The following is a 27,186-nucleotide window of genomic DNA, read 5'->3' as shown; positions in this document are numbered from 1 at the left end:
GTACAGGTCACAACAAGACATGATGAAAAGATACAGTTCACAGATACAAAATGAGACTATTGCTGGATAAATTCAACTTCTCCTCGCTTGTGTCACAATGTGTCACATTGCACGAGACTTGTGTTGCCATTGTTGTGTAAATCTTTGCATACTTACCAGTGGGCGGAGCACTTATATGCAAAGCAACCAGTCCATCGTGACCCCGTAAGTACAGTCATTAATATTGAGTGACCCACTAAACTCTTACCCCATCGTCAGTTGATCGCTGGGTCGTTTCATTCGTGTTTGAGTCGTCAGCCTGGTGTGAAGAAAACATGAAAGGAAAAATTCAGACAGGTAAGTCAACTGCAACTATTGTTGGTATTATGGTGGGGTGGGGGGGGGGATGCTCGTTACTAAAACACAACCAGTAGATTTCTAGCGAGGACACGCCTTTAAGTCGATTCCTTCACATGCAAAGTACACAATTACCACGTACTGATCTAGTGGCACGCGAGGGACAGGGATGAATAGTTCACACCTATTGTCTGTTGATTACCGATTTTTCGTCGAGCTTTCTTTTAATAGTTTGCTAGTTACTAGTATTTGCAGTCGAACGTTATATTTCATGATGCAGTAAAGCCGCATTCTTACCTTGTACTGAGTTAGAACTGCGTACCATGATTCTTTTACGTTCACTTTTCGAAATACAACTAACGTTACAAGGTATATATGAAGACTGTATATTGTGCCCATTTAAGTAGGTTTGTCTGCAAGGTCTCTCTTCCATTTGTTTCATTTTCACAGACTAGTTGCGAAGACATGTTTGTAAACCACACCGCCAGATCTGTAATGTTTCGACAATAAACATTGTACCAGGGGCTCGGGGGGATCTTCAGTGTGCTGACACTGGGTTGAGTTATCAATCTATTAAAGTATCTCTTTACTCCTATGTGTCCACTAGGTTTGCGGGCCTGTGCAAGTTTCTTTATTAGTTTAGTTTCAGGCTATATGTTTGTAACTTCAATCTGTTTATCCTATCTATCTATTTAAACATCCAATTGACAACACACAACAAAACATGTCTTCTTTTCAGAATGAAATAACAATTCATTCACTAAAAGTAAAACTTTTTTTTTCCTGATTGGTCAAGTCAACCCTTGAACAGAATATTTGAAAATAAGAATTCAAGGAATTTTAGTCAAGAAGCAGGCATCTCTAAAATTGAAATCTATTTTTTTTAATACATGTACTTCAGAGCAAGGAGGTTGAAAAAAAGGTCTTTTTAACCTCCTTGTTCAGAGTTGGGAGCAAAATTTGACAAGTCATTTGCATGCTGTAACATAGTAGTCTGAGCCTACATAACAATTATGAATAAATTACGGTTTCTCCAACAGTGGTGAACAATTCTGTTTGAATTTCTGAAAGGTGCATTGGCAATTTGGAGCCGAGATTCACCGCAACTTAAACTCAAAGAGGTTAACCTCAAACCTCCTTGATATGCCCAAGGATATGATTGAGTTGAGTTTATTGAGTTATGATAACATTGCCGTAGGTTTTTGTTTGTTTTTGTTTATGGAGTTGAACTTGCCCGTGCAGTTATGACACCTTTTACCAGAGGTATTAATTTCAGTGCGGTGAAACACATCCAGTGAATTTTCTATTGTGTTCTTGTGCAAAGTAAGCACTAAAATTTCACCCCTTCCTAGAATAATCAGCACAGGATATGTGATAATTGCTCAAAGTTTAACCCCTTGCAAAGTAAACATGAAAGGGGTGACTTTGGCTTAATCTCCAAGCAGATCCTACGGTAGCATAAGATAGTATCAAAAGCTGCCAGAGGAGTGAAGCCGGCTTAGGAGTGTGTTTTGCTACCAGGGATCTGCCTCCACTGAAACAGGGAGGAGCATTTCTATTCAACAATAGTGTTGCTGCCCCACCCTGTTGTCATGTGCTAATTATTTTACGAGCGACTTACACTGGGACAAAGTCATTGACCAGCACATGTCCCAGTTGGAAGTTAGCACCAAACAGGAAGGAGGGCAATTAGCACCTACACTGCAAGCAGGGTTTGAATGGAAAACAATTGGATGTTAATAACCTTTGTTCTAGCCGACTGGGGGCAGATTCTACATGGCAAATGGACACCTCTTGGCTGACTAAACTTCTTGGCCAGTTTGGTACTATCTTATGCCATTGTAGGATCTGCTTGGAGATTAACTTTGGCTCAGAACAATCAGAGTTACATTTTAACCATATGTTCACTAACATTCACACATGATATGCCGGATTCACCACAAAACGAATTGGTTGTCTGACTTGTGTTCCAATGTGACTTGTCTGACTATAATGTGTTTCAGTGTGACATGTCTGACTTGTGTTCCAGTGTGCGGTTGGATTGACCCAGCCAGCCTGGGTAAAACCCTGACACATGAACACCTGGTGGCAGACTTCTCCTGCTACTGGTCCGAGCCGTCCTGGCATGCTCCGCATCTGGACAATGTGTCCTTCACGATGGATCCAGAGAATCTGGGATTCATCAAACAATATCCGTAGGTTATTTTTTAATCAACATTAATGAAACTGGACGCGACTTTGTCCTGTATCATGTAGAAGTAGAAGTAGAAGAATCACCAGGGCGTAGTTGTGGAATGGGAAGAAGGAAAGCAAAATGGCATACCCCCACTCCCGGCCAATTCCTTCCTTGTTGGTCAACAAAACAAAGGTCAGCGACCTGGCCATTGGCAAATCAACAGGTAATCTTCTTAAATAACTGGGAACCGGATTGGACTGGTTTGGACTGGGCAAGGAGGTTATATCACATGTGATATAACCTCCTTGGACTAGGGATTGTTTGAAGGCGGATGACGTTAATGTTTACACCCAAACATCTTTGTAGTGAATCCGGCAAATTGGTGAACGTTGGTGAAGATATGATTTAAGTTGATACTTTGATTGTTCTATTAAAGGGGACACCTTTTACCAGGGGAGACTCCTTGCAGTGGGGGGGGGGGGGGGGGTCCTAAGGATTCACCCCACTGCAATGAGCACCCTTGGTAAAAGGTGTCTTAAATGCACGGACGTGCACGACTCCATAACAAAAACCTAAGGTATGATATAATGTCCTTTGGTACATATCAAAATTGTGCTGCCACCTCGGCAACAAATTAACACTGTATGTGCAATATTTAAAGTATGGGCGGAGCTACTTTATTTAAATAATTTAGTTAAATCCTGGGAAGAGCATGACTATATGGATTTAGTACTGCTCTGCCCGCCCAAGGAGGTTGTTGCCATCTCAAGGGCGAATTGATGTTTCGTTTCCATGTTTTTACAATGGGTCTTCATTTCACCCCATTTTACTCTTAAGTCACGCATATACATGCGCCTCGGCATTCGAGCTGCGATCGCATCTAGGCGCCACTGAAGTCATAATCGCAGTGCGACAACACGTATATATATATACATGTACAATATTTAATTACGCCCCTCAATATTTACTTGAGGACAATGGGACAAGTTTTCACCATTTTTTTACCACTTTTCACCAATTCTATGCTGGACTCACATATTATCTATCTTTCAATCAAGGTACAACTTTCTAGAAAACCTCAATTTCCATGGGGAGGAGAATCACATGGTGGAAGAGCTGAACTTCTTCAGACAGAATGGAGGCTCTTCCATTGTTGAATGCACCACCCTCGGGATCAGCAGGGATGTTGGAAAACTGAAGAAAATCTCCATGGCAACGGGCGTGAATGTCGTCTGCGGCACAGGTTGGAAATAATTCTTGAAGCATAACCCAAGCCAAGCCAGAGAAGGGACATGTACATACAACACTAAGATGTTATGAAACGAGTAAAATGTCACGGCAATCCGTAGCATATTAGACTGTAGAATAAACGACTTTGCTGATGTGTTCATATTTGTATTTTTAGGTTATTACACGGCTAACACCCACCCCTCCAACATGGACAGCCTTACACAAGAACAGCTGGTGTCTACCATGGTCAACGACATCACCCGGGGGGCTGATGGGACTGACGTCAGGTGTGGGGTGATCGGGGAGATCGGCTGTTCTTGGCCGATAACAGGTGACAAACTTGAGACATCTTTCACGGGGGGTTCGAAGATAGTGTTGGCGACGTGGCGTTCTCAAAGAAAGAGAGACAAACAATAAACGAACATCACTTTGGAGAGCCACAAGGTGGCCATAAAAATTCTTTTTAATAACTAAGCCATCCATCTATTCATGAATTATTGTGTCATATTGCTTCCAAGGAAGTACGAAAAAAAATCGGTCAAATGATAATAATTCCTGTTTGGAAAAAAGGACAGGAACATCCTTGAAGTTTATTATCTATCTCGCGTTTTTGTTTTTTTAGACAATGAAAGGAAAGTTCTCCAGGCCGCAGCGATCGCACAGAGTGAGACAGGTTGTCCTGTCATCATCCACCCGGGAACCCACACCGACTCGCCTGCTGAGATCATCCGTATTCTACAGGAAGCTGGCGGTGATGTTGGCGCAACAGTGATGTCCCATCTTGACTGTAAGTTCTTGCTCTATACCCTCTAGATTCACATACAACTTGAGAACAAGACTAGTTCGAAGACCTTATACCTACATTAGATATTATTTTTTTATGCAAAAATGTATTGAAGTCTAAATCTTCTGGAAAACACTGGTATTATAGAAATTCCTCATTAATTATGCACATTTGCATAATTTGTATCTATCAATTATCAAGTTTAAATGTCACATGCTATGAATAGTCATATCATTGGACACATTAGTTCTACAAGATTTCCTCGTTGATTATGCAGGTTAGATGTACATTTGCATAATTGGTATATGATTATATAAATCATGATCGATATAAACTATCTTCATACCAAAAAGGAATTTGACCAAAATTACAGGACAACAACACAATTTGAGCTTTCGTAAATTTCTTGTTTTACATTGCCTCATTAAAAGGCCTGAAATAAACATGAAGATTGATTGTCTTGATTGTTTGGAAATGTCCTCTCCTTATCTAAACACAAAGACACACCGCGTGACCCAGATTCAGGTCATTCAACCCCACGCGATCAGACTAGTCTGGCCAGGTGGTATCAGGGACTATACCACTCTAACATGGGGTTGCAGGTCCTGTAAAAGTTTCCTTGGTATGTCATTACCTAACAACATACAAAATTCAATGGCAAGCCAGCATGAGGATCTTTAGTTACAGAGTCGGAAACACAGACACGCAACCCCCAAATCAATTATGCAGATAATACCATTTTAAGGCCAGAAAGGACGCATTGTGATAAAAAAGGAGCACAGTGATCGTAGTTATATTGATTTATATCCGAAATAAATATTGATATAGAGTAACCTGTTTATTGTCAACAATCTTCCAATACGGCTTCATATACCCTGTCCCCAAACACAGGTACGTTTTTCGAGACAGAAGACGTTCTGGAGTTTGCCTCGCTGGGCAGCTATCTAGAGTGGGACTTCTTCGGGGTGGAGGTTTCCCACTGCCAGTGGGCAGACATAGACATGCCGAACGACGCCATGAGGATCAAAATGATCCGCCAGGTGCTGGAGGAGGGACATGCTGACAAAGTTGTCATCTCTCACGATGTGGACACCAAACATCGACTGGTGTGTTTGCCTTAGGCTCCAAAGTCCGCTTGTCACTTATCTTTCCTCTATTGTTTGTACACCTGTGTTGATAGAATAACGAGTATCTATGGATAGATCATCTAATTCATCACATTGTAATGTTTAACATTATATAAAAAAGAAAAAAAAATCACGGGTCTTAGTGGCAAGTATGCAGATGTTGACACACTGGCAGCACCAAATCCGTAGAGCGATTATAATAAATGATGTACATTTGTATATGAAAATGACGAAGAATGTTTTTTGCTTATAGATGCACTACGGTGGCCACGGCTACTCCCACATCCTGCTGAATGTTGTACCCATGATGCTCAACAGAGGAATATCCCAGGAAGACATCAACAAGATCCTCGTTGAGAATCCCAAACAATGGCTCGTCTTTAAGTAAATTGACCTTTGAACAGTGACCTTTCAACAGTCTTTAAGTAAAAGCCTTTTAACAGTTACGCGTATTGATATGCGTTACCTTTAACTTGTTTGTGACCTGCGCGAGTTGGTACTGTACTAGAGTCCCCTTAGTAATCTCCAAGCAGATCCATGGTGGCGTAATATAGTATCAAACCCACCCTCCGGTGCCCATTTGACTCCCTTTGGCCGGCTATACTCCTTGGCCAGCTTTGATACTATCTTATGGCACTGTAGGATCTGTTTGGAGATTATCTCCTTAGTACAATACTGATGAGAAGAGTATATATAATTACCTCAATTGTGCTACATTACAGGAACTTCATACCCGTTATATGATATAAATTGGTGTGAGAGGAGAATTGATACTAGTAGATAGAATTGACCTGATTTGCATGATGCTGTGTATTGCACATTAATGGTAAATGATTGTAATTCATACCAGTAACTTATACATATAATGTATGGTAGATAAATGTGAATATCTCCATTGTATGCAGATATTTCTGACATTTTCAAGTTATATAGAAATCAACATTTCGATTCATTAATGTACTAAACTAGGTGCCTTCCATACTTGCTAAAACATTGCAATTAAAGAACAACTCGGTGAAGGTATGAGGTCGTAGAACTCTTGTTATTTCTGTTATTGTAATATCCTAACCGTTCTAATTTCAATAAAACTAAAAAAAAACACAATTGGATGTAATTGTCTCGTATTTTGTTACAATGGTTCCAACAACACGTTTCATGCGACATTACGTATGGTACGTCTTCTTTGTTCGACCAATCATTTATCTTTCTCGGCGGTTATTTGCAACGTTGTTTTGTTAGTAGCAGCAAGGAGGTTAAAAATCCTCAGGAGGGCGTATCCTAATGCAGCAAATGTAGATGTCTTCTAATAACTAGTATTCGTTTTTATTGAATTCATAAACCCTGTAAAGCCTTCAACGTACCGCTGCTACCTGACTCTTGTTACAAAGGTGACAAGAACGAGTATGCTATCCTAAAATCAACCGCCAGATTGCACTTTCCACACAGCTAGGCAACGGTTGTTTTCCTGAGTCGTAGCAGCCTGAGAGTCTTGGTCCATGTTCTACGCACCGATCTGTAAGTAAAAAGAGTATGCTAAGAAAAAATGTGCGAATATACGACGGATTCAAAGTATTGAATCATCAGAATATGACCACAACAGGTTCCTCATCCTGTGATCCTTTGACGAGTCGAAGTCGACTTTGTTACATCTATAGAATCTAATAGATACATCTACATCTATAGAATCAGCTATACACGTAGAAGGTATTTCATCTCTTTCTAATCTTTTCGATTTAGTATCAGCCTATCAGAAAACGAAATTGGTAATTTGCGTGTGTTTGTGACTAGTATGAAAAAGGATCTGCGCCTTTCAGCTCCTCTCACCCCTTCCCGAACTCCTCCCCATCCTCCAGAGTCTGCGGCAGCTGTTCACCCTTGGTCTCCGGCAGCAGCATACACAGCAGCCCGGCCACGATGGTCATGACGCCGAAGAGCAGGAACGGTGCAGGGCGCCACACATCCGCTAGGAGCCACAGGAAAGGCGAGATGGTGGCGCCGATACGGGCAGACATGGAGGAGGAACCCATCCCGATATTCCTGCAGGGATGTCAGGCGTTGGGTGTTTTTACTTCTAACCGATTGTTCATCCTAGTCTCTACCAGACTGACTGCACTGGCTATTATAGGGAGAATTATTTGCAAGGGGAGTTTTGCTACCAGAGAAGTTGGCCGGCTGCGGGAAACATTTACCTTAGCATGGACTGACTCCCCTGGCCAATTTCCCGATTTTTTTGCCAAATTGTACGATCCCCGTACCCCCGTAGGAAAGGCTGGTGGAGGCATCCTGTTATGACGAGAGTTTGTCAGTAATATGACCCTGTCATCGTCAATCGGATATACTAATGACGATGCTAACAACCATTTCTGTTTGGTTCCTTAAACTTCAAAGTAGACAACATCACGGTCACATCTGGTAGCAATAGGCAATTGGGCACATACAGTGAGGAAATTAGATGCAATATTCTATGTTTCAGTATAGTGTAATACTCTCTTCAGTATAGTGTAGTACTCTCTGTTACCTTGTGACGGTAGGGAACAGTTCCACGGTGTATATCATCACCCCCTGCGCGCCGCCCGTGATGCAGAACTTAGAGATCATCGCCAGAGTCACACGCACACTTCCTGTCGAGAAACATCATGAGGAAAGACTGGAACTACATACATACATACATGTATATACATACATAACTGGGTGGCCCTGTCGGTCCCAGCCGCTCTTCCCAAAGGTCCAATACCAAAATAAACAAACAAATACTTTATATTTAACTAATTATCCGAAGTCACATTCTCAGTCAAAAAAATTAATCAATACACAAAGGCAAAAGCTGTCATATACTATTATATTATGTTATTCAGAGACTAATATACTAATATAAACTTGATTTTGGTGAATTTTTCTCACTAAACGGCGTGACAGCAAGTATCTCTTTTGGGAAATAACTCTCGCAAAGAAGCCAAAATATTTTTCACTTGCACATAATTCTTTATGCCAAAGCCTTGAGATTATATAGAGTATTATAAACTAACCCGCAGGAAGTGCAGCGGTGATGATCAGACCCACTCCAGTCAACAGCTCATACACTAACACTGGAACCTTCCTGCCAAAACTGAAAAATAGATGACGAACCTATTAAACACAGTTTTCGTTTAGGGAACATACCTTACGCGTGTATGTTGTACAGAAAAGTAGACTTCAGGTATGCTACCGGGTTACCGTTCTTGCAGAAACAGGAGAGAGGCGTAGGCGGGAACTTCCACAGCACAGGAGATGAGGAAATTCACGTGCGCGTTCCCGCTCAGGTCAGTGATGTTTAAAGATACACCGTAGAACACGCAACTGTTGATAAACCTGACGAGATGAATAAGAAATATATGATGAAAAATTTGTTATATGACTCGACTTGTTTTTATTTAACAAATTCAAGAAAAAATGTTCTTGTTGAAGGAAACGTAAATGTCGAAATGAAATCAAATGCATTAGGTTTCGAAGCTGGCGGTGAGAAATAATGATGATGAACACACCAAATGCAGAAGATGATCAGGGTCCTGATTCTCATATTGGGCGTGCGCAGAAGATCCAGGATGGTGTAATTTCTCGGTGTCTCTTCTTGCCCTGTTACATGCTGGGCAAACATTTCAAACTAGTAACATTACATGGAAAATTGTGATATTTGAAAAAAAATGATTGCGAAGTTTAGTCATGATAGAATGTCAGTTCGTTACCAAAGGTTAGAGTTCCTTTTTCCTACCTTTGTGACGGGGTCTTCACCAAGTTCCTCCTCCAGCACGTGACTAGGCAGGATCACACCGTTGGTCTTCGCCATGCTCAAGATGATTTCCTTAGCCTTGGCCTTGTCACGTGACAGCAGCCATCTTGGACTTTCGGGGCACCACCTAGAAAGAGGGTGGGGGTGGGATGATGATGTTTCTTCGATAGTTGTCATGCCGCTATTGGCTTTTGCATTTAAGCATCCTTCGACTCGATTCCGTTTCTAGCGCATGTGCGAAAAGACTGGATATAACGTTACATCGTTGTAGTAAGGGATGTAGTAGTAGTAGGGGTTTTCCATCTGTAGCGTTATCAGTAGTAAGGGATGTACAGCGTTACCAGTAGTAAGGGATGCACAGCGTTACCAGTACTAAGGGATGCATAGCGTTACCAGTAGTAAGGGGTGTACAGCGTTACCAATAGTAAGGGGTGTACAGCGTTACCAGTAGTAAGGGATGCACAGCGTTACCAATAGTAAGGGATGCACAGCGTTACCAGTAGTAAGGGATGTACAGCCGTTACCAGTAGTAAGGGATGTACAACGTTACCAATAGTAAGGGATGTACAGCGTTACCAGTAGTAAGAGGTGTACAGCGTTACCAGTAGTAAGGGGTGTACAGCGTTACCAGTAGTAAGAGATGTAAAGCGTTACCAGTAGTAAGGGATGTACAGCGTTACCAGTAGTAAGAGATGTAAAGCGTTACCAGTAGTAAGGGATGTACAGCAGGTTGGGTAGTGAGATGGCGAGCTGTAGAAGTCTCCAGTCTCGGATCCCGTACGCGATTCCCGCCATGATCATCCCCCCTACTGCATAGAACTCCGGACGTAACACCCCAACTTTCACCCTCTCCGACGGACCCACGAACTCCGCAGCTGAGTAAAATCATCCGGTAAAGCAGAGCTTACATTCCAGTCGTTCCGACGTAATCTACCACTTGCCATCAAGCAGGACCATTGCTATTGTCAGCTTTGAGAAAGCTTCTATTCTATCTCATCTAACATCGGTTGCACAAGACAATGTTGGGCGAAGCTAATAAGATGCATGATAACATAATCTTCAAGCAGATCTCGGGAGGCAAAATCGTTATGATTTCCTAACGACCCGTTTCTGTCACAAACGTGGTAGCGATTTAGTCTAAAGATCTCGTAAGGACAGACCCATGACAGCTGACACGATGATGACCCCTGACGTGGCGGCGCCCACGAAGAAGCGGAAGATGACGAAGAGAACCAGGTTGGGTGAGAACGTCGTGGCCACTCCGAACACCAGCTGGACCAGGAGACACAGGAGGTAGGCAGGGCGGCGTCCAAACCTATAGGGTCGTGAAAAAGACATTGGGTAAAGGTATCTCACTGAAATTGCCAAGTATCCCCATAATAAAGTCAAGGGTAACAGAAATTCAATTTAGGACGTTGCGATATGCTGCAAACCTACCGCAGTCCTGTGAGATACAATGAATTGTAATACTGTTGTAATGGATACTCTAAGGCAGTTTGACAATGTGTTTCGTGACTAGACGGCAGTTGTATTGACACTGTTGAATGGTTGAAATTACCGTCATTGTCGACACCTTACTGCAAAGTATTCCGACTTTGAGTTTGCAGTTCCACACAAGACTGAAATTGTTCTTTAAAAATACCGTACGTATACCTGTCCGCCATGTCCCCAAACACCACCGCTCCGAAAAGCACTCCCACCATGTACAGGGCTGTGGTCAGCTGTTTTAACCAATTACTGGAACACACCAGGTCCCACTGGGAAAACAAAACAAGGTATGACAAGACGACTAGAGAGCGCATTCTGTATTGCCCTATAGTAAGCTTTTATGCGACAATTACATTACGGTGTAGAAAGGAAAAGAACCTAGTGATGATAAATTTGAACCATAGTTCAACACATTCATCAGCAAACACGATTTGTATTGTTAGTCTTAGCGTACTAGGACAGGATACGCTTGATATGTTTCAACCATCGACTTCGGTCGAACTGAAAACATGTCTACCTGTAACACATAACGTTACAAACCTCCGTAACTATAGTAGACGTGAAGGTGGTACAGTCGTACTCCCACCCCCTGTCACAGCTGATGGTCCCGCCGGCTGACAGACTCTCGGGGGTGTGGCTCTGCCAGAAGTCCGCGGAGCTCATGTTGAAGCTTCCATCAGGAAGGTTGTACCTAAACACAGTGATGTAAAGAAACCATATAGATTTAATGCAGCAGCTATATAAGAGACATTCAAGACGCAAAAACGTTAACCTTTGGGAACACTCGAGCCTTGCCAAACGTCTTAAAAGACACGACAAATGATATTTTTTGCGATATAGAGTTTTAGTTATGATGTGACACTTCTTATTACCTTTCACATCTACTGTAAGTTCGGCGTCCTTCTTCGTTCTCTGTCCAGGGAATACTCATGTCCAGGGCGTCCCCCACAGGCCGACACTGTTCCACGGTCCGCAGGCCTGGCACAGTGCAGTGGTGGCCGGGGCTGCTGGCCAGGAACACCGCTGACAACATGTGGAAACCCACGGGGATCTCAGCGAAACACATGAGGAACATAACCCAGCGCTGGTACCAGCCGAACTCTCCGACGTACCGGGTTAAAATCTCATCAAACGGCAACATTGCTGTACTTCAAATCAAATCAACTGACGTTTGAAGAAGAAACTTAAACTGCAAACACTACTCAGCACAAAGACAGTACTTATCTTGTGGTTTGTGAATCTTTAAGTTTTTACCTATTACTGTGCGAATTCACTTTAGCTTCTATGGACCTTGAACCCTGACTTTTGTACGCCGTACGATCGGGTCATATGTCAAACCGGTCTGTTAATAAGTGGCACGCGTTGACCAATATTCCATTCATGTAGTGTTGAGCTCGAGGGTTACGGAAAACATCGCAACACATTCTATCAGATAATCATCAACATATAAACGCGTTTTGTTCAGAATACATGAAGTGAAGATGACATCGACATGACTGTTGGTTTATCAACAAGATAGCCTTTTGCGTCTATCGTTCATGGTTCCACACGTTTTTTTTTCAGAAGGCAAGGTCAATGAAATAACGACAGCAATTTTGATAGTGAGATGTTTTTGCGAGTCGAACGAATTGGACGTCGCGACAAGTGGAACAAGTAGCCTAAAGCCCGGTCTGCAGAACTGACCATGACGGCAAACAGTGAATGCTTAAAGAATGCCAAGAAATACTTGTTGGTGCCACGCCAAATAAGACGCTTTGCTGGACGATTCGCCTTGGAGGAACAAGTGCTGAAGAAATCACAGACCCAGAAGACACAATGTTACCATTCGACGAGATATTAACCAAGTATCTGGGTGAGTTCGGTCTGTACCAGGGATGGGTTCTCTTCCTGATGTGCTTCGCGGAGATCCCCGTGGGCTTCCACCAGGTCGCCTCGGTGTTCCTGGCCGCCGTGCCCGCCTACCACTGCGCGGTGCCCGGGCTCGTCACAAGCCGAGACTGCCAGCCAATTCTCCAGGCACTGGAGATGAGCATCCCCTGGACTCAAGAGAAGAACGAGAGTCGGCAATACCGTCAGTGCACAAGGTGAGAACTAGTAAAAGAAACTATGTAGGACGTCTTGATCATAGCTTAAACATATATGACTTTAGTCTTTCGGCCACTTGAAGTTTATGCAGCTATAACGAGAATCAACTGAATAGATAGAAGATCTCTATTTCCATCGCTGAATTCGTAGATAACTTGAACGTAAATCTGGACATGTTTAAGGCATTAATCCGTTTAGTCCTGATAAAGCTATGTCCAGAATGTCGAAGCCAAGTATCGGCCGGCCTGTGTATCAGAAAATCTTTCAATCTGTATTCTTGGCTGATTGCCTTTGAAACGTAATACGGTTGTTTACGTTAAGTTCAACTGAAGCCAAGGTCAAGTCTGTGCCGCGTCAAGTCCAAGGCCACTGACCCTGTTTGAGAGACACCGACACGGCGTGCATGGAGTTGAGAGAAACAAAATTAAAACATGATTTTTTTCTCCACCTCGCGCAACAGTTCGTGTTTATGTAGGTCAAGATTTCTCAAAAGGTCTGTCTGGCATACTTGAAAGACGAAAAGTCACGAAAGGTCGTTTTAATGAAAACAGCCTAGGATGACCCTGTACGTAGCGGATACAAGATTGTTTTCTTGTGGATCAGCCAAACCAACCGCTCTTGACGTCTGACCCCAAGGACGTTAACGGTCACGACCCCTAGCCTAACATTTAAGTTCAATTCACGTCTGGTATCGTCGTAGTACTAGGCAAGATATTAACTTGTTTCTTCATCGCATAAGTGTCTGAGGTCGACACACACTGGGTCATGAAATAGAAACATGTTTACACAAGGTTTTCACACTTAGGTTCTGTGGACCAAAATACGCCACAGTAAACAATACTGGTGTGCTATAGGAGGACCTAGGCACATCGAAGTTAACAACGACAACAAGAAACTGTTTGACTTTTTTAAAGCTATTACTAACAATTATTTATATCACAAATGGTGTTGTCTTTCATTATTAGAGACGGGAAATTATAACGCAAAACACCACGCGTACGTGTCATGTCTGTGTCTTAGTAGTGCTGTAGAATACAGACTATTTAATATACATGATATTATTTTCTTTCATTTCCTATCAGGTATAATCTTACAGAACAAGATTACAATGTGAGCTACGCGGACTTCTGGCAGAGCCACACCCCCGAGAGTCTGTCAGCCGGCGGGACCATCAGCTGTGACAGGGGGTGGGAGTACGACTGTACCACCTTCACGTCTACTATAGTCACAGAAGTCAGTATTCTCGATTAATGAGTCAAGAAATTCACCAATCATGCTGGCAGTTCACACACACATGGTCACAAAGGGTTCAGAGTTCAAGATTACCCTGGTACGGCCCACAAAAATTCTTATCACATTTTAAGACGCAGAACCCTGGGGTGACAGGCCTAGGTCGACTGAGGACAAACCTCGTAAGGAACCAATGTTACCATCATGGTGGTTCCATCTAGATGCATCATGGTAGGAAATTGAAATCACTTACTAAAAAACATACAACCTTGCAAAACAATGTTTGTACGACGGATGTCGTCTTCTTAGTTTTAGACGTACATGTAGTTGAGGATTTGTTGTATCAAATGTGTCCATATAATGAAAAAAAATTGAACAAAAAAACGACTTCTGACTTCTGCATTTCGACCGATAGTAATCCTTTAGCACTACTTTGCGTTACCAAATACCCAACGATTTAATGGTCAGAGCTTCAAAGATATATTTGCAAGATGTCAACCTAAGCATTCTGTATTCCCTGTGCTCCAGTGGGACATCGTGTGTTCAGGCGGCTGGTTGAAGCGCCTGACCACAGCCCTGTACATGGTGGGGGTGATGGTGGGAGCGGTGGTGTTTGGGGACCTGGCGGACAGGTACGGTGGGAGAAAGGTGTAGTTTAGCGTACACTGTCCTTAACTGTAGTTTAGGTTGTCTTGTCCGCCTGTCCGTTTACTTGACATAGAGACAAACAAACACCAGAGAGATGTATAACCCACATGAAATAAACTACAAAGACGTGTCATACATACAGCTTTTAAACTGTCTACAGCTTCCATAGGAGGTGAAGAGCAAAGATTTTTGGCGTCGCCTTAGGGGCTAAGCCAATCATGCAGTATTCAATTTTCAATTCATTCTGTTTTTTGCTTGGAAATTGCTGTATGTCTGAATCTATAAAGCTCATACACATCGTGGGTTCTGCGCAAAGGAAAAAGGATACCATCTTTACGACTTTGTATTCTCCAAGCAGAGGTTGGGTCGGGGGATAGTAGTGACCGGGGAAGGGAGCGGTAAGAATCATGACCACTACTACCCCTCCGACCCAACCTCGGCTTGGTGAATAACGACTTTGCGCATTCAAAGGGGATGTTTTGTACACACTATCACCCCCAGGTTGGGCCGCCGCCCGTCCTACCTCCTGAGCTTGTTGATCCAGTGTGTGTTCGGTGTGGCCGCTGCCTTCGCACCCAACCTGGCTCTCTTCGTCATCTTCCGCTTCTTCGTGGGCGCCGCCACGTCAGGGGTCATCATCGTGTCTTGTGTGATGGGTAAAACAATTAACGTAGACTCAACACTGAACTAGAGCACGTAGGACATTCATACACACCAACAGAAGTAGCTTTAGACATCAGCCCCAAGTATACGTATTGCCGAGCTATACTGACTGAGCGCAATGGGAAAATTTGATAATATGCCAATAAACTAGAGTTCCACGACCCCATACCTTCGCCAAATGATTCTACCCTTTACAACTGCTGTATTGATTCTGTTTGTCATTAATTATGCAAATAAGGAATTCATTTGCATAAATTATATTAGTTGGTCATCTCCTTTACCAAACAAAAGGCGTACACAATCTATGTTAAGAAATAAGGCTTAATCGCATTTTCTGATAATTTATGCAAATGAGGACCTCATTTACATAATTTATGTTTGACGATGTTCACCTGCACATAACTTTCAAATGCTACAAGTACGAAAGTTCCTGTCAGTTACCACAATGACATTATAGCATTTTCTCATTAATTATGCAAATTAGGTCTTTATTTTGCATAATAAATATATATAAATATTCTTTTTTTCTCATTTACAAATGCCACATGTTGCAATGGTCCTATAATTGAACTGAGCCTGTTAAGACAATTTTCTAATTAATTATGCAAATTAGGTTCTAATTTGCATATTTAATATGTTATTATATGAAGCATCACTTCAGCTATCTACATACAAAAAATCATGACAATTCGTCAATCCCTTCTTGAGTTATTCCCTTTCAAAGTCTGAAACTAAACCTGCCCTGCAGTTACAAAACAAGCCGCTAGGGTGCCCAAATCTATACTACTTACTCTCGGTCCCACAAGCTATCTACCACTTAAAAATCATGACCACAGCATATCCAGAACCTGAGATATCAAACCCGGAAGTTCCGCTGCAGTACCGTAACAAGCCCCTAGGGGGCCCAAAATCTAATCGTTTTCAGGTCTTATCAAGATCTACCCACATACCAAATATCAATACAATCCATTTAGGCGTTCTCCAGTTATGCCGGTGTTCTACACACATACATACATGCAAACACACGCTACCCAAAATATAACCTTCTTGGCGAAGGTAAAAAGTTAGCCTGCGTACCACCCTCAGTAGTTACCACTGGCTCAATCCTTTCGCTGGCTTGAACCACGGAGTAGCAAGCGAAAGGATTGAGTCAGCGGTTACTACTGAGGATGGTATTCAAGCTACAAATAAGTGACATATACAGTATATTGTTACATAATAATGACTATCCGAACCCTCTGAAGCTCGAAGCAATATGTCTATAACGTTATATAAATGTGCTTCCTATTCAAAGAAAACATTTACCTTTTGCGGTTGCAGGGAAAGTGCCAGGGACACTCTAAAGTGAGATAATTTGTCCCAGCCTTGATTATCATAAACAGTTGATCAATATTGTCTTATGTTCTTATTGATTGATTGATTGTCTTATGTTCCAGTTGCCGAGTTTGTGGGCCCGAGTGAGCGGGTGAAGGTGGGCGTGTTCCGCCCCTTGTTCTTCGCGGTGGGTGAAATCATCTTCGCGGGGATCGCGTACGGGATCCGCGACTGGAGAATGCTGCAGCTCGCCATCTCACTTCCAAACTTACTCTTTATTCCGTACTTCTGGTAAGGAAACTTTCGAGAACGTTGCGATAGCAAACTGGAAACATTCTTAGTCGTGGGTGTGTCTTACAAAATTGTACTGTGCTGGGAAAGCCTAAACCTTGCCAACGTTAGCTTCTGCCACATCCCCGAGCTCGCTTAAGATTCCACGAAAAAATTATGAAAATAAATCGCATATTTACATAATCTATACATAGTGGTGTACACATTTAGCTACTAGTAACTGACACATGTCCCAAGTAGGTAATTCCCACCAATTACCACAATGGAATTATGGTAATTTTACATCAAATATGTAAATCAGACTCTCATTTGCATTAGTAGTAATAAACTATCTGTAATATTTGATCTTCCAGTGTGTGTACATGTTCTTAAATTGTTGTTTTTGTGCATTATGGCAGATAATGACAGACGCCTAGGTATATCATCTTCCCGTTAATCAAGAACAATTATTATATTTCATATCTAGGGTGTGCCCGGAGAGTCCGCGATGGCTGATGTCACGTGATCAGCAGAGGGCTAAGGAAATCACACTGAGCATGGCGAGGATGAACAAGGTCGAAGTCCCGGATGAAGCTTTCGTATCAGGAGATCCCGAATCCATCAAGGTAATGGAACATTTTCTAATTAACTGATGAATTTAAAAGTGCACGTAGCACCGGGCATAAATCAATGAAGACAAAGGCATCCTTCTTCATTATGTACACACTCTGTGTACTGACAGAAACTTTACATATGTCTTATTTTAAAAGGAAGAGGCTTCTAGAAAGTACAGCATCGTAGACTTACTGCGCACGCCCAACATGAGGATGAGGTCATTCAAGTGCTTCTACGTCTGGTAAGGATCACGTGATGTCTTGTCTTACAAATATGACTACTTTAGGGACGAGAGAGGGTATTGAAATAATAAAACTTGCAGAATAGTTAAATACCAAACCGGAAACAGTTGTGAGCTTCAAGGTGAAAAGGAATTGCTAGAGGTAAAGTTTACTATACTAGACAAGCTGTTACTAAATGTAAATTGGTGCAACTTTGTCTAAATTGCCGACTTAACGTTAACGACTTAACATCATTGTCTCAATCACAACGAATACTGATAAAAATTCGTGAAAGTGGCAAAGTATATATTGATAAAATTGTTATGAATTCCTTATAATTGTGGAGAATATTTCCACACTCACCTGTTTGCGACCGTTCAGGTTCACGTGCAGTCTGGTATTCTACGGCTTCTCCCTAAACATCACGGACCTCAGCGGAAACATCTACCTCAACTTCCTTATCTCTTCCATCATGGAGATCCCCGGCTACCTGTCCCTGCTGTACCTACAGGAGAGGTGAGGGGGCGCTTTTACCTACGAGGAAAAGGAGGTATTGTATTAGGTCTACGTGTTTGAGTGACAGGATGTGAGGCGGGATACAGTGTTACACGAGACTGGTATAATGAAAAGGTTGACGTCTTATATGTCCATGTGTGCATTGCTGGTGTTTTTAAATTTCCGCCAAACCAATCATTAACTTTGGACTTTGAATATCTCAAATGATGATCGACGTCGTTTTTGTTACACTGCAGATTCGGGCGGAAGATCCCAGTTTTCACCTACCTGTTCCTGACGGGCCTGGGACTCATAATTGTCACCGTCCTCCCACCAGGTCAGAGGTCAATCTCGCTCCCAGGTCTTGCCCTGCAAAGGCAAAATTTGCACAATATGTATAACGTTAAACTACTTGTCTAATCTTCTCCGCCCTAGTAACAAAATGGAAGTATTCAGAACTGACGGTTCGTGGCCGGAATGATCATGACTTCTTTTTCCTTTCTGCTTTTATTTTTCTACGAACGTTTCTGACAAGAAACTACATGAACTAGAATTCAGTACAGTAGTTTCTTGTCAGAAATGATACGTTGCTATTATACGCTTTCTTCCAAAACGTGATTTGACGGGACATGTTGGCGCATGTCTTCACCAGGTGACAGCCGTGTGGCTGTAGCGATGCTGTCTAAGTTGTGCATCACCGGAGGGTTTCAGGGTATCATGATCTACTCCATAGAGCTCTTCCCTACTGTTGTCAGGTACGTTTAGAGCGTAAAATGTGAAATGTAGAAGAACGGGAGACCTGGCGCATCCATGTCTTGTAATTAGCCAACGAAAGAGTATGTCACCCAGTAAGGGGCGGTATAATCCCATCGTTTGTAAGCACGTCGACCGATGATGATGATGATGATCATGTAGAAGAACAGAATCATTTGGACCGGCCTTTATATTCTATCTCTGAGGCAAAACCAAGCTCCCTAGATCTTGCAGTTCCTTGTTTGACATGGTTTGAGAAAAGGTATGGAATGAAAAACAACAGTTTCATTTTAGAGAAATATGCAAGTTGTGTTGAACAAATCTTCATCTCATATAGAGGTGCAGACACGAAAGGTCGAAAGAAAAAAAAGAAACCGCTATCTTGTTGTAGCCTCCGAAATAGCTGATGCTACGGTTCATATTTCCAAACCGGGACCCAGTCGGGATGCGGGAACGGAAAATAAAAGTGTCAATCAAGGAGTGTACACGACGTACATGTATGGCCATGTCTATTTGTTTTACCTTCTTTTTTTTTACCGTTTTGCATGCTTTATTACTTACTTTTCAAAAACTACCCGATCGGGTCCGGATTTTGAAATGTAACGGGAGCATTAGTAGGCATACGGGTTAGGCTTTTGGGGGCATATCATGGCCTGTCGTCAGGTTGAACATCAGTACCCTGCTAAAGAGGCTAATCTTGCTGACAATGCCATTTCAGAAACACCGGTATGGGTTCCTCCTCCATGGCCGCCCGTTTTGGCGCCACCATCTCGCCCTTCCTATGGCTCCTAGCGGATGTGTGGCGCCCTGCACCCTACCTGCTGTTCAGCATCATGACCATCCTGGCCGGGCTGCTGTGCATGCTGCTGCCCGAGACTAAAGGTCTGCAACTGCCGCAGACTCTGGAGGATGGGGAGGAGTTTGGGAGGGGGTGAGTCTTTTAATAAAAGCTGTACAGAATTTGTTTTTGATGTACTTAAAACGTTCAGTGTCTGATAGACGTGTTTGAAGAAGAGCATGATCTTGTAACTGAGCTATTATAGTATTAAGGACATTAAATTTTGCTACGCTTGAAAAAAATCCTAATCTATTGAGAGAGATAAGTACAACGGGCAATAATTATTATATCTATTGGTCACTGAGTATAGTTCATGTTGAATGATATGAAACAAGAAAGCTTTTAAAAAAAGCTGGCCGGGGCGCATTTGGAAGGACTACCTCAAAATTTCATGTTGTGTTCCAGTAAAATGTGCATCATTATTAAACTAGAAGTTTATATCTAAAATCTATGGGAAGTTGGCTGGAAACCTTTGTTCACTGGTATAATTGGATTTTCCGGCGTACTTTTGTGGGCGGAATTGTATCCCTTGTGTGCGCTGTGTGCCGGATATAAAAATCGTAAAAGAAACTCCGGTGCGAGACCACAGCCAAAGGCGGGAAGAGGTCCCGGATGTGCATTGTCGTTCTTTCTTCTGCTCACAGGTCTCATTTGCTTTCTTTGCTTTGTATGATGTTCTTTGTTCTGCAAGACTCTCTGTCTTCTGTTGATAGGTTTGTTTTTCTTGTTTGTCCTTGCATATTGCGCTTTGGATTGCAAGACCTTGCACTTTTTTATCATTTAAATTTGATGCTGCATTTGGTGACATTACTAATTGATTCAAGAGGCCTTCATTCCTGTTCTCTGGCATAGCACTTGGATGTTTGCTTGTGGTGCATGGCACAATGTTTTTCCCAGTACTTTGGTTACAATGTGGTGCAAATGGAAATGCTGTGTTTGGTTGTTGTAGGTTCTCTTTCGTAGATACAAACTCTGGTTTAACCAAGGTGTATGTGTGTTGTTGTTGAACTTGAAAGCAGTTTTCTGACTCAATCATAGAAGAAACATTGCTAGTCAGATTGATAATGTGTATACCAGTAGGTTCAACTGATAAGAAAACATTTTCTGCTTGTACTGGGACAACCTCAAAATTGCATGTTGTGTTCCAGTTAAGTTGTTGCAAGAATGAAACTAGATTGCTGTTTGAACTGTGCATGCTTAAAGTAGAAGTGCCATGGCTATCTGGCAATGCTGTTATGGGACTTCTGGCATGTGAGTCATAAACAAAATACTTGTTATCAGCGTGCAACAATGCTACTGTTGAACCAGTTATTCCATGTGCTGTTATGAAAAGACAAGTGTTGGATTCAGCAAATGCTGCTTCTAGGGCTTTCTTTAAGGTGTAATAAGGATAGACTGCTTCTGTGGCAAATATGTCTCCAGTGTAAGACTCTTTTATTGATACACGTACAGTATTGTTGTAAAGTTGCAAATAGTCTGGAATATCATCAACGGAGAGGAACTCCACACCAGATCTTAGTGATGGTTTTATGTAGGTGTATAGTGCATCTCCTTGAAAAAGTACACCATCAAGGTCTGTACTTGTCCAGGTAATTGCTTGTCTGCAAGTACTGTGGTTAACAACTGCCATTAAAGCATTTGCAGTGCATTGTTTGCCTCTATTATCTCCACTGAAAATGATGTCACCTTGGTGGTATTTTCCCGATAAAATAGATTCACACATTGTTCACAATATATGTGTTCTTTGCTTGACTTTATTTGCACAATGCACAGTGCTCAGTGGCACGATTGAGTCTGGTGTGTGCAAAATGCACAGTGCTCAATGGCACGATTGGTCTGGTGTGTGCAAAATGCACAGTGCTCAATGGCACGATTGGTCTGGTGTGTGCAAAATGCACAGTGCTCAATGGCACGATAGGTCTGGTGTGTGCAAAATGCACAGTGCTCAATGGCACGATAGGTCTGGTGTGTGCAAAATGCACAGTGCTCAGTGGCACAATTGGTCTGGTGTGTGCAAAATGCAGTGCTCAGTGGCACGATTGAGTCTGGTATGTGCAAAATGCACAGTGATCAATGATCTGTTAATAGGTCTCAAGGTCTAATTTGGTTGGATCAAGGACTCTCTTTCAAACCTCTTTGGTTGGATGCAAAATGTAATGCGTAGATTTCAGCAGAAGAAGTATAAATGTGTACTGTGTAAAATCTTATTGAGTACAGACTTTTGCTAGCTGTAAGTTTCTGTATATTACTGTGTCACTTGTATATATAGCAGAGAACAGTCTAAGGCGTCACTGAAACAGAAAGAAAATATTGTCTTGATCACATAACATCTTACTAGTACCAACAAAAAGCAAAAATCTACAAAAGTTCAGGTGTGACATCTTGCCAACTGCTTTGCTGATTGTTTAACAGTTAGCTACAATCCGTTGTTTTCTACTATTCTTTGGAAATGTATGTTTTAATGTATTAGAATCCGATCCATCTTTTCAACTTGTACGATATTTTTACAATCAAAAATGCCCTGCATAATGCCTCGCATCGGCTCAAGCACAGTGCACCATTAAACTATCTAAATTCTCGTCAATCCCCACACACTGGTTTTACTAAAAAAACTATATACCGTTCCTTGGAAATATGTTTCAATGTGTCCGAATTCATGATCACTATCTTTTCAAATTGTACGTTACTCTTACGATCGAAAATGTCCTGCAGGACCTCCTGCAGCTGCATATATAGACGCACGCCCCCCTCCCACCCGCACGTAAACTGTTCCAATCGTTGCACAATAAACTTGACTGTATACCCTCCACAAAATCTTTCGTCAAATGTCGTGCTCATTTTACTCACATGACACTACGCCTTAGAATGTAATGTTATATTTTAATACATCCGAATTCCAGAAAGATAACTTTACAAACTGTACCAATTTCTGTACGATAAAAATCTCACCTCCTCCGCACCGTCAACGCCCGTGAGGGTATTTACCGGAATAACCCGAAATGACCCGGAATAACCCGGAATAACCGTAATATTTCTTGTTCCCATGGCCATATATACATTATTTTATGCCAAAATATTGCATTCTGCGATCTTAACTTATCAAAGCACACTGTATTTCGGTAGCTTTCATCCTTTATTAAGGTTATTCCGGGTTATTCCGGGTTATTCCGGGTTATTCCGCTAAATACCCGGACCCGTCAACGCTATCGCAAAATGAACCGTGCGATTTAACGACAACTCCTCAAATGTTACATGACCAGTGTTTTACTGCAAATCAAGAAACATTTTCCTTTCCTAGACTTTGCTAATGAGCGCTGCAATGTTTTCTGTACGAGTAGAGGTCATGGATAAACAGTATTCTTACAACGTTTATTTGAAGGGCTAAGAAGGGCTGAGAATTGTCGTAAAAACGCACGGTACATTGCGTTTATTTGAAGGGCTGAGAAGGGCTGAGAATTGTCGTAAAAACGCACGGTACATTTTGCGACCATAGCAGACCCATCCAAGGACGAACCATTAAACCGGGGACAAAGCCGGGCGCCTGCGGCGCCCCGGCAAAAAAAGTTCTTTACTCACAACCAAGAAATAACATAACTTTCGAAGTTTCGGGGCACTATTGACCAGTTGAATTTGCCGAGTGAACCAGTTTTGATTTTCAGTCATTCTCCAGCAATAAAGTATTTGCGGACAAATTTCATGTTCATTTTGTGTCTCTCTTCTATTCCAGCGTTACCAAGAAGATGATAGACTCAGCCCTTACTGCTCTCAAACTCAAGAAGGGAAACGTTGAGGTGGAGGACAGGGTCCAAGACACAAAGGCATGAAGGATATAGATAAGGGACGTCAGCCAAAATTGCTGGGTGGTCTCCATTAAGTGCAAGTTTTTATGCATTCAAAGCCTGTCTAATTGCCAACATGCAACTTATCAACACTTCACATAACAAACATTTGCTTTGATAACTTAACTGTATAGGGAGTCAAGGACATGTCATCATCATGTATTTAACTTTACTTTCTTATCCTCAGCTTTAAGTGACTAAAATATCTTGTGTATAATGATTAAATGCACCAGTGCCAGTACTTGATACTGGAGAGCACCCATTGTATATACACCTACACTTCTCATCAATTGGGAAATGTTCTGGTGTTGGTGTGAATGCATGTGCAGTTTGTATGCAAGTCTATGGGTATGTATATGCATGTTAAGGTTGTGTGTTTGCCTCTGTATGTGGGTGATTTATATACTATATGATACCTCTATCTGCATGTGGTTGTATATGTATGTGCACCTTTGTGGGGTAATAAGCCCATAAGACCTAACCCCATTCCTTTGTCAAGGTGACATCAGTAATCAGTAGCAGGTATGACTTCATCAGTTGAGAGATGGCTACCATAAAATATATGCTGTCATAAGTGTAGTGTTCTGCAGATTATGACAACTTCTAATTTGGATGTTGTGGAAACTCCATATTTCAACTGGATATCACAGTAATGTCATGAGTGTTTCCATGGAACATCTGATATTGTCTAAATGTATAACAGTTTACAATATGAAGAATTTTCTACGTGATAAATTTGGTACAACACACATACACCGACAAATGCTTCCTTACTGCATTGTTGTATAACAGTAAAAAGGAAGACACATGTCATAACTGAATACTACAAAATCTTACAGGTACATGTACAGATCACTCAACCAAACTATTTTGGGTGGGTTCTTCCCACTTGCAGTTTAATAGAAAATCTAACGTGAAGAAAATCTATGCATCAAAATATAATGTGTGTATGAAAATATAACAATTTGGGTTACTCTACTACAGGGTATTAGTACTAACGTTAGGCCACACCAATTTAATTTCTTGGTTCTCGGATTTTTTCAGAAAAATGTTGGGGTGGTCGGTCGAAAAAAAAAAGAAAAAAAAATTGCAAAAAGTCTGCGATTAACTTATATAACACAAAAAAAAACAAGGTAAGTAGTCAAGTTTTCAGCTTTTCATGGCATTATTTATCCAACGAATCTCTTCCTTCGATTTTATACCACTGTTCTGATCATGTGACTGCAAATAAGCGCTCTGATTGGTTTATCAGCAGTATGTGCCCCTGGAATGGGGTTTTTTAAAGGTCTGTAATAGCAAACCTATATTATTTTTCTTGGGACAAAATTTTTTTTTTTCAAATCGGAAAAAAATGGGGCGGAAATCCGAGAACCAACAAATTAAATTGATGTGGCCTTATATGTAAGAAAATAAGCATACAAAGCAACTGTCATGGTTTGTTCTTGATAAAGGCACATGATCATGTGATCATTTCCAACAATGGTCCAAACTACATTATTTCTCTGTACATGATGAATGGAGTTTCCATTTCTGGCACATAATAAACTGGGCAGTTTCTACCTCTATTTTTGTTTTACAACTATTGAGTTTGAACTTTTACTAGTAAACACTATAGATGCAACAATAAAATGTTGAGTCAAATAATAGTACAGTACAGCATCTATTGGTAGGAAGTGAGAAGTTAGTTCTATTCTGAGAAGTTAGTCATATTCTCCATCCAGACTTAAGGGCAAAACAGTATGACAATAAGACAACCTGATATACGTTGGAGGATTATTGCTGTTTTGGGCAACTTGCAATTACATCCTGTTAATAGGTTGGAAAAGGCAACATGAAAAAGAACACCAACACATACTAGATTGTTTTGTTGTCATACTATTTGAACTGATCTATGATGTGATACTCTACAATTAACAACATTATAATATGTCATTAGTAAGCCCAGCTATTAGTATTTCTTTAATACAGTAACTGTTGGACGGATAGCATAGGTATGTATGAACAAAATGCCATACAACATATAAAATTTTTAAACTTGAGAAAAAGGCATAGCAAGTTGTAAATTTTTTCTTTGGCCTTCCAGCGCAATAGAATATCTATTACACTGTATTCAATCTATAAGAAGCACACTGTATACACTGAAAAGATAAAGATCACGATGTTTCTAGTATACGTTAAAAAAAAAGAGGCATGGTCGGACATTTCTTTCCACCCTCACTAATTTTATCATGTTTAAATGTTGACACATCTGATATTGGAAACTCCAGCTATGCTTTCATTTGAGGTGTGCTTCTAAGAGAGAAAATACAGCATGTGGTACAAATGGAAAAAGTAACTAAGAACAAAAGCAAACAAACAAACAAGCATGCATTGCCATACAACTGCTTGGAGATAACAACATGCAAATAGATACATTATGGGTGAAAAAAAGTATGTTGTATGTAAACCTATCATAGCTGCAGATTTTCATTCGTCCTCTACACAAATAGAGGATAAAAGAGAGTCTGAAGATAATAGGGTTCCACACCATGTTAAAAAGGAGAATGAAAAAGAGAAGAACGGCATCTGCAAGTTGTGAGATTGACGACAGTGAATGAATATGGGAGAGCAAAAGGAAAAGATGAAAGAAAGAAGTGCGAAAGTGCAAGTAAGGAAAGGAGAGAGAAAAGAAGAGTGAAAACCTGAGAAAATTGCACAAAAGGAACAGGAAGAACGAAAATAAAAGTAAACAACACTCAACAAAGAAAAACAGAGGTGTGGAAGCAAAGCAGGAAAGATGGAGCACACAAATGGGTGAAAGCAATGAAAGGAATGGGAAAAGTCAGGAAGGAGCCAATGGTATGTCTGGAAATAAAGGTAAGACAACAATCTTATATAGTACTACTACTACTACTACAACTATTAAATGTTGCCATTTATGACAAAAATACTGTCTACTAGTTCTGACATTTTTCTAGAGATAACTTTCCACATTGTAAATAATTGCAACTTAGCTACATCAAGTGGAATATATCCACATTGAAAATTTTGGCACATTTCAATTACTACATGTTTACTATATCCATAGCAAATACATGCATTTGTTGTGTTATTCTTCAAAATGGAAGAAAAACTAACAAAAAAAGGTTCTTCTTCAAAACAGAAACATGATGTAACATTAAGTTTGGCTACATGAAAAAATTGGCAAGATAAGGCTGATTTTAAGTCATCTTAGAATACAGTATTTTCTACAAAAAAGTACTTAACTTAACACTAAGAAAATAGGAGAAACAGCCATCAACAATCATATGAGAAGTGCAACCCACAGT

The 27,186-nt window shown here is 41.2% G+C and overlaps 3 protein-coding genes across 5 annotated transcripts; 2 read left to right on the top strand and 1 right to left on the bottom strand.

Annotated features, from left to right (window-relative positions):
* Nucleotides 1-151: 151 nt before the first annotated feature.
* Nucleotides 152-6,754, top strand: LOC118420894 (phosphotriesterase-related protein-like). Of its 2 annotated transcripts, XM_035827960.1 has the most exons (7): nt 152-336; nt 2,366-2,531; nt 3,571-3,755; nt 3,918-4,073; nt 4,365-4,529; nt 5,418-5,632; nt 5,907-6,754. In XM_035827960.1, exons 1-7 carry the CDS (start codon nt 315-317, stop codon nt 6,039-6,041), a joined length of 1,044 nt encoding a protein of 347 aa, XP_035683853.1. In that variant the 5' UTR covers nt 152-314; the 3' UTR covers nt 6,042-6,754. The 2 variants fall into 2 exon arrangements, with proteins under 2 accessions (XP_035683853.1, XP_035683854.1); XM_035827961.1 differs by lacking the exons at nt 152-336; nt 2,366-2,531 and adding an exon at nt 3,008-3,089.
* A 136-nt stretch (nt 6,755-6,890) lies between these two features.
* Nucleotides 6,891-12,077, bottom strand: LOC118420893 (organic cation transporter protein-like). Of its 2 annotated transcripts, none has more exons than XM_035827958.1 (12): nt 11,780-12,077; nt 11,448-11,598; nt 11,073-11,176; nt 10,580-10,734; nt 10,126-10,294; nt 9,402-9,546; nt 9,175-9,293; nt 8,867-9,001; nt 8,680-8,759; nt 8,172-8,274; nt 7,478-7,690; nt 6,891-7,166 (listed from the first exon to the last, which is right to left on the bottom strand). In XM_035827958.1, the coding sequence occupies exons 1-12, from the start codon at nt 12,046-12,048 to the stop codon at nt 7,100-7,102; spliced, it is 1,710 nt and encodes a 569-aa protein (XP_035683851.1). In that variant the 5' UTR covers nt 12,049-12,077; the 3' UTR covers nt 6,891-7,099. The 2 variants fall into 2 exon arrangements, with proteins under 2 accessions (XP_035683851.1, XP_035683852.1); XM_035827959.1 differs by having other exon boundaries at nt 9,175-9,275.
* A 521-nt stretch (nt 12,078-12,598) lies between these two features.
* On the top strand, nt 12,599-25,443 carry LOC118420788 (organic cation transporter protein-like). The gene is made up of 12 exons (XM_035827780.1): nt 12,599-12,991; nt 14,075-14,225; nt 14,751-14,854; nt 15,372-15,526; nt 16,970-17,138; nt 17,605-17,743; nt 17,888-17,973; nt 18,335-18,469; nt 18,706-18,785; nt 19,101-19,203; nt 19,920-20,132; nt 23,767-25,443. The coding sequence occupies exons 1-12, from the start codon at nt 12,609-12,611 to the stop codon at nt 23,861-23,863; spliced, it is 1,815 nt and encodes a 604-aa protein (XP_035683673.1). The 5' UTR covers nt 12,599-12,608; the 3' UTR covers nt 23,864-25,443.
* The last annotated feature ends 1,743 nt before the right edge of the window (nt 25,444-27,186 follow it).

This window comes from Branchiostoma floridae, chromosome 8 (assembly GCF_000003815.2).
Source record: "Branchiostoma floridae strain S238N-H82 chromosome 8, Bfl_VNyyK, whole genome shotgun sequence".
NCBI lineage: Eukaryota > Metazoa > Chordata > Leptocardii > Amphioxiformes > Branchiostomatidae > Branchiostoma > Branchiostoma floridae.
The sequence above is the reverse complement of the archived record's forward strand: the minus strand, read 5'-3'. Positions and strand labels throughout refer to the sequence as shown.

Coding starts and splice junctions, on each gene's coding strand:
- LOC118420894 (XM_035827960.1), top strand. CDS start 315: ATGAAAGGAAAAATTCAGACAG. Junction 4,074..4,364: donor CTGTTCTTGGCCGATAACAG/GTGACAAACTTG, acceptor TTGTTTTTTTAG/ACAATGAAAGGAAAGTTCTC. Junction 4,530..5,417: donor AGTGATGTCCCATCTTGACT/GTAAGTTCTTGC, acceptor CCCCAAACACAG/GTACGTTTTTCGAGACAGAA.
- LOC118420893 (XM_035827958.1), bottom strand. CDS start 12,048: ATGTTGCCGTTTGATGAGATTTTAACCCGGTACGTCGGAGAGTTCGGC. Junction 10,735..11,072: donor TTTGGGGACATGGCGGACAG/GTATACGTACGG, acceptor ACGACCCTATAG/GTTTGGACGCCGCCCTGCCT. Junction 9,002..9,174: donor CTGATCATCTTCTGCATTTG/GTGTGTTCATCA, acceptor TCATCTCGTCAG/GTTTATCAACAGTTGCGTGT.
- LOC118420788 (XM_035827780.1), top strand. CDS start 12,609: ATGCTTAAAGAATGCCAAGAAATACTTGTTGGTGCCACGCCAAATAAG. Junction 15,527..16,969: donor CATCGTGTCTTGTGTGATGG/GTAAAACAATTA, acceptor CTTATGTTCCAG/TTGCCGAGTTTGTGGGCCCG. Junction 19,204..19,919: donor CTCTTCCCTACTGTTGTCAG/GTACGTTTAGAG, acceptor ATGCCATTTCAG/AAACACCGGTATGGGTTCCT.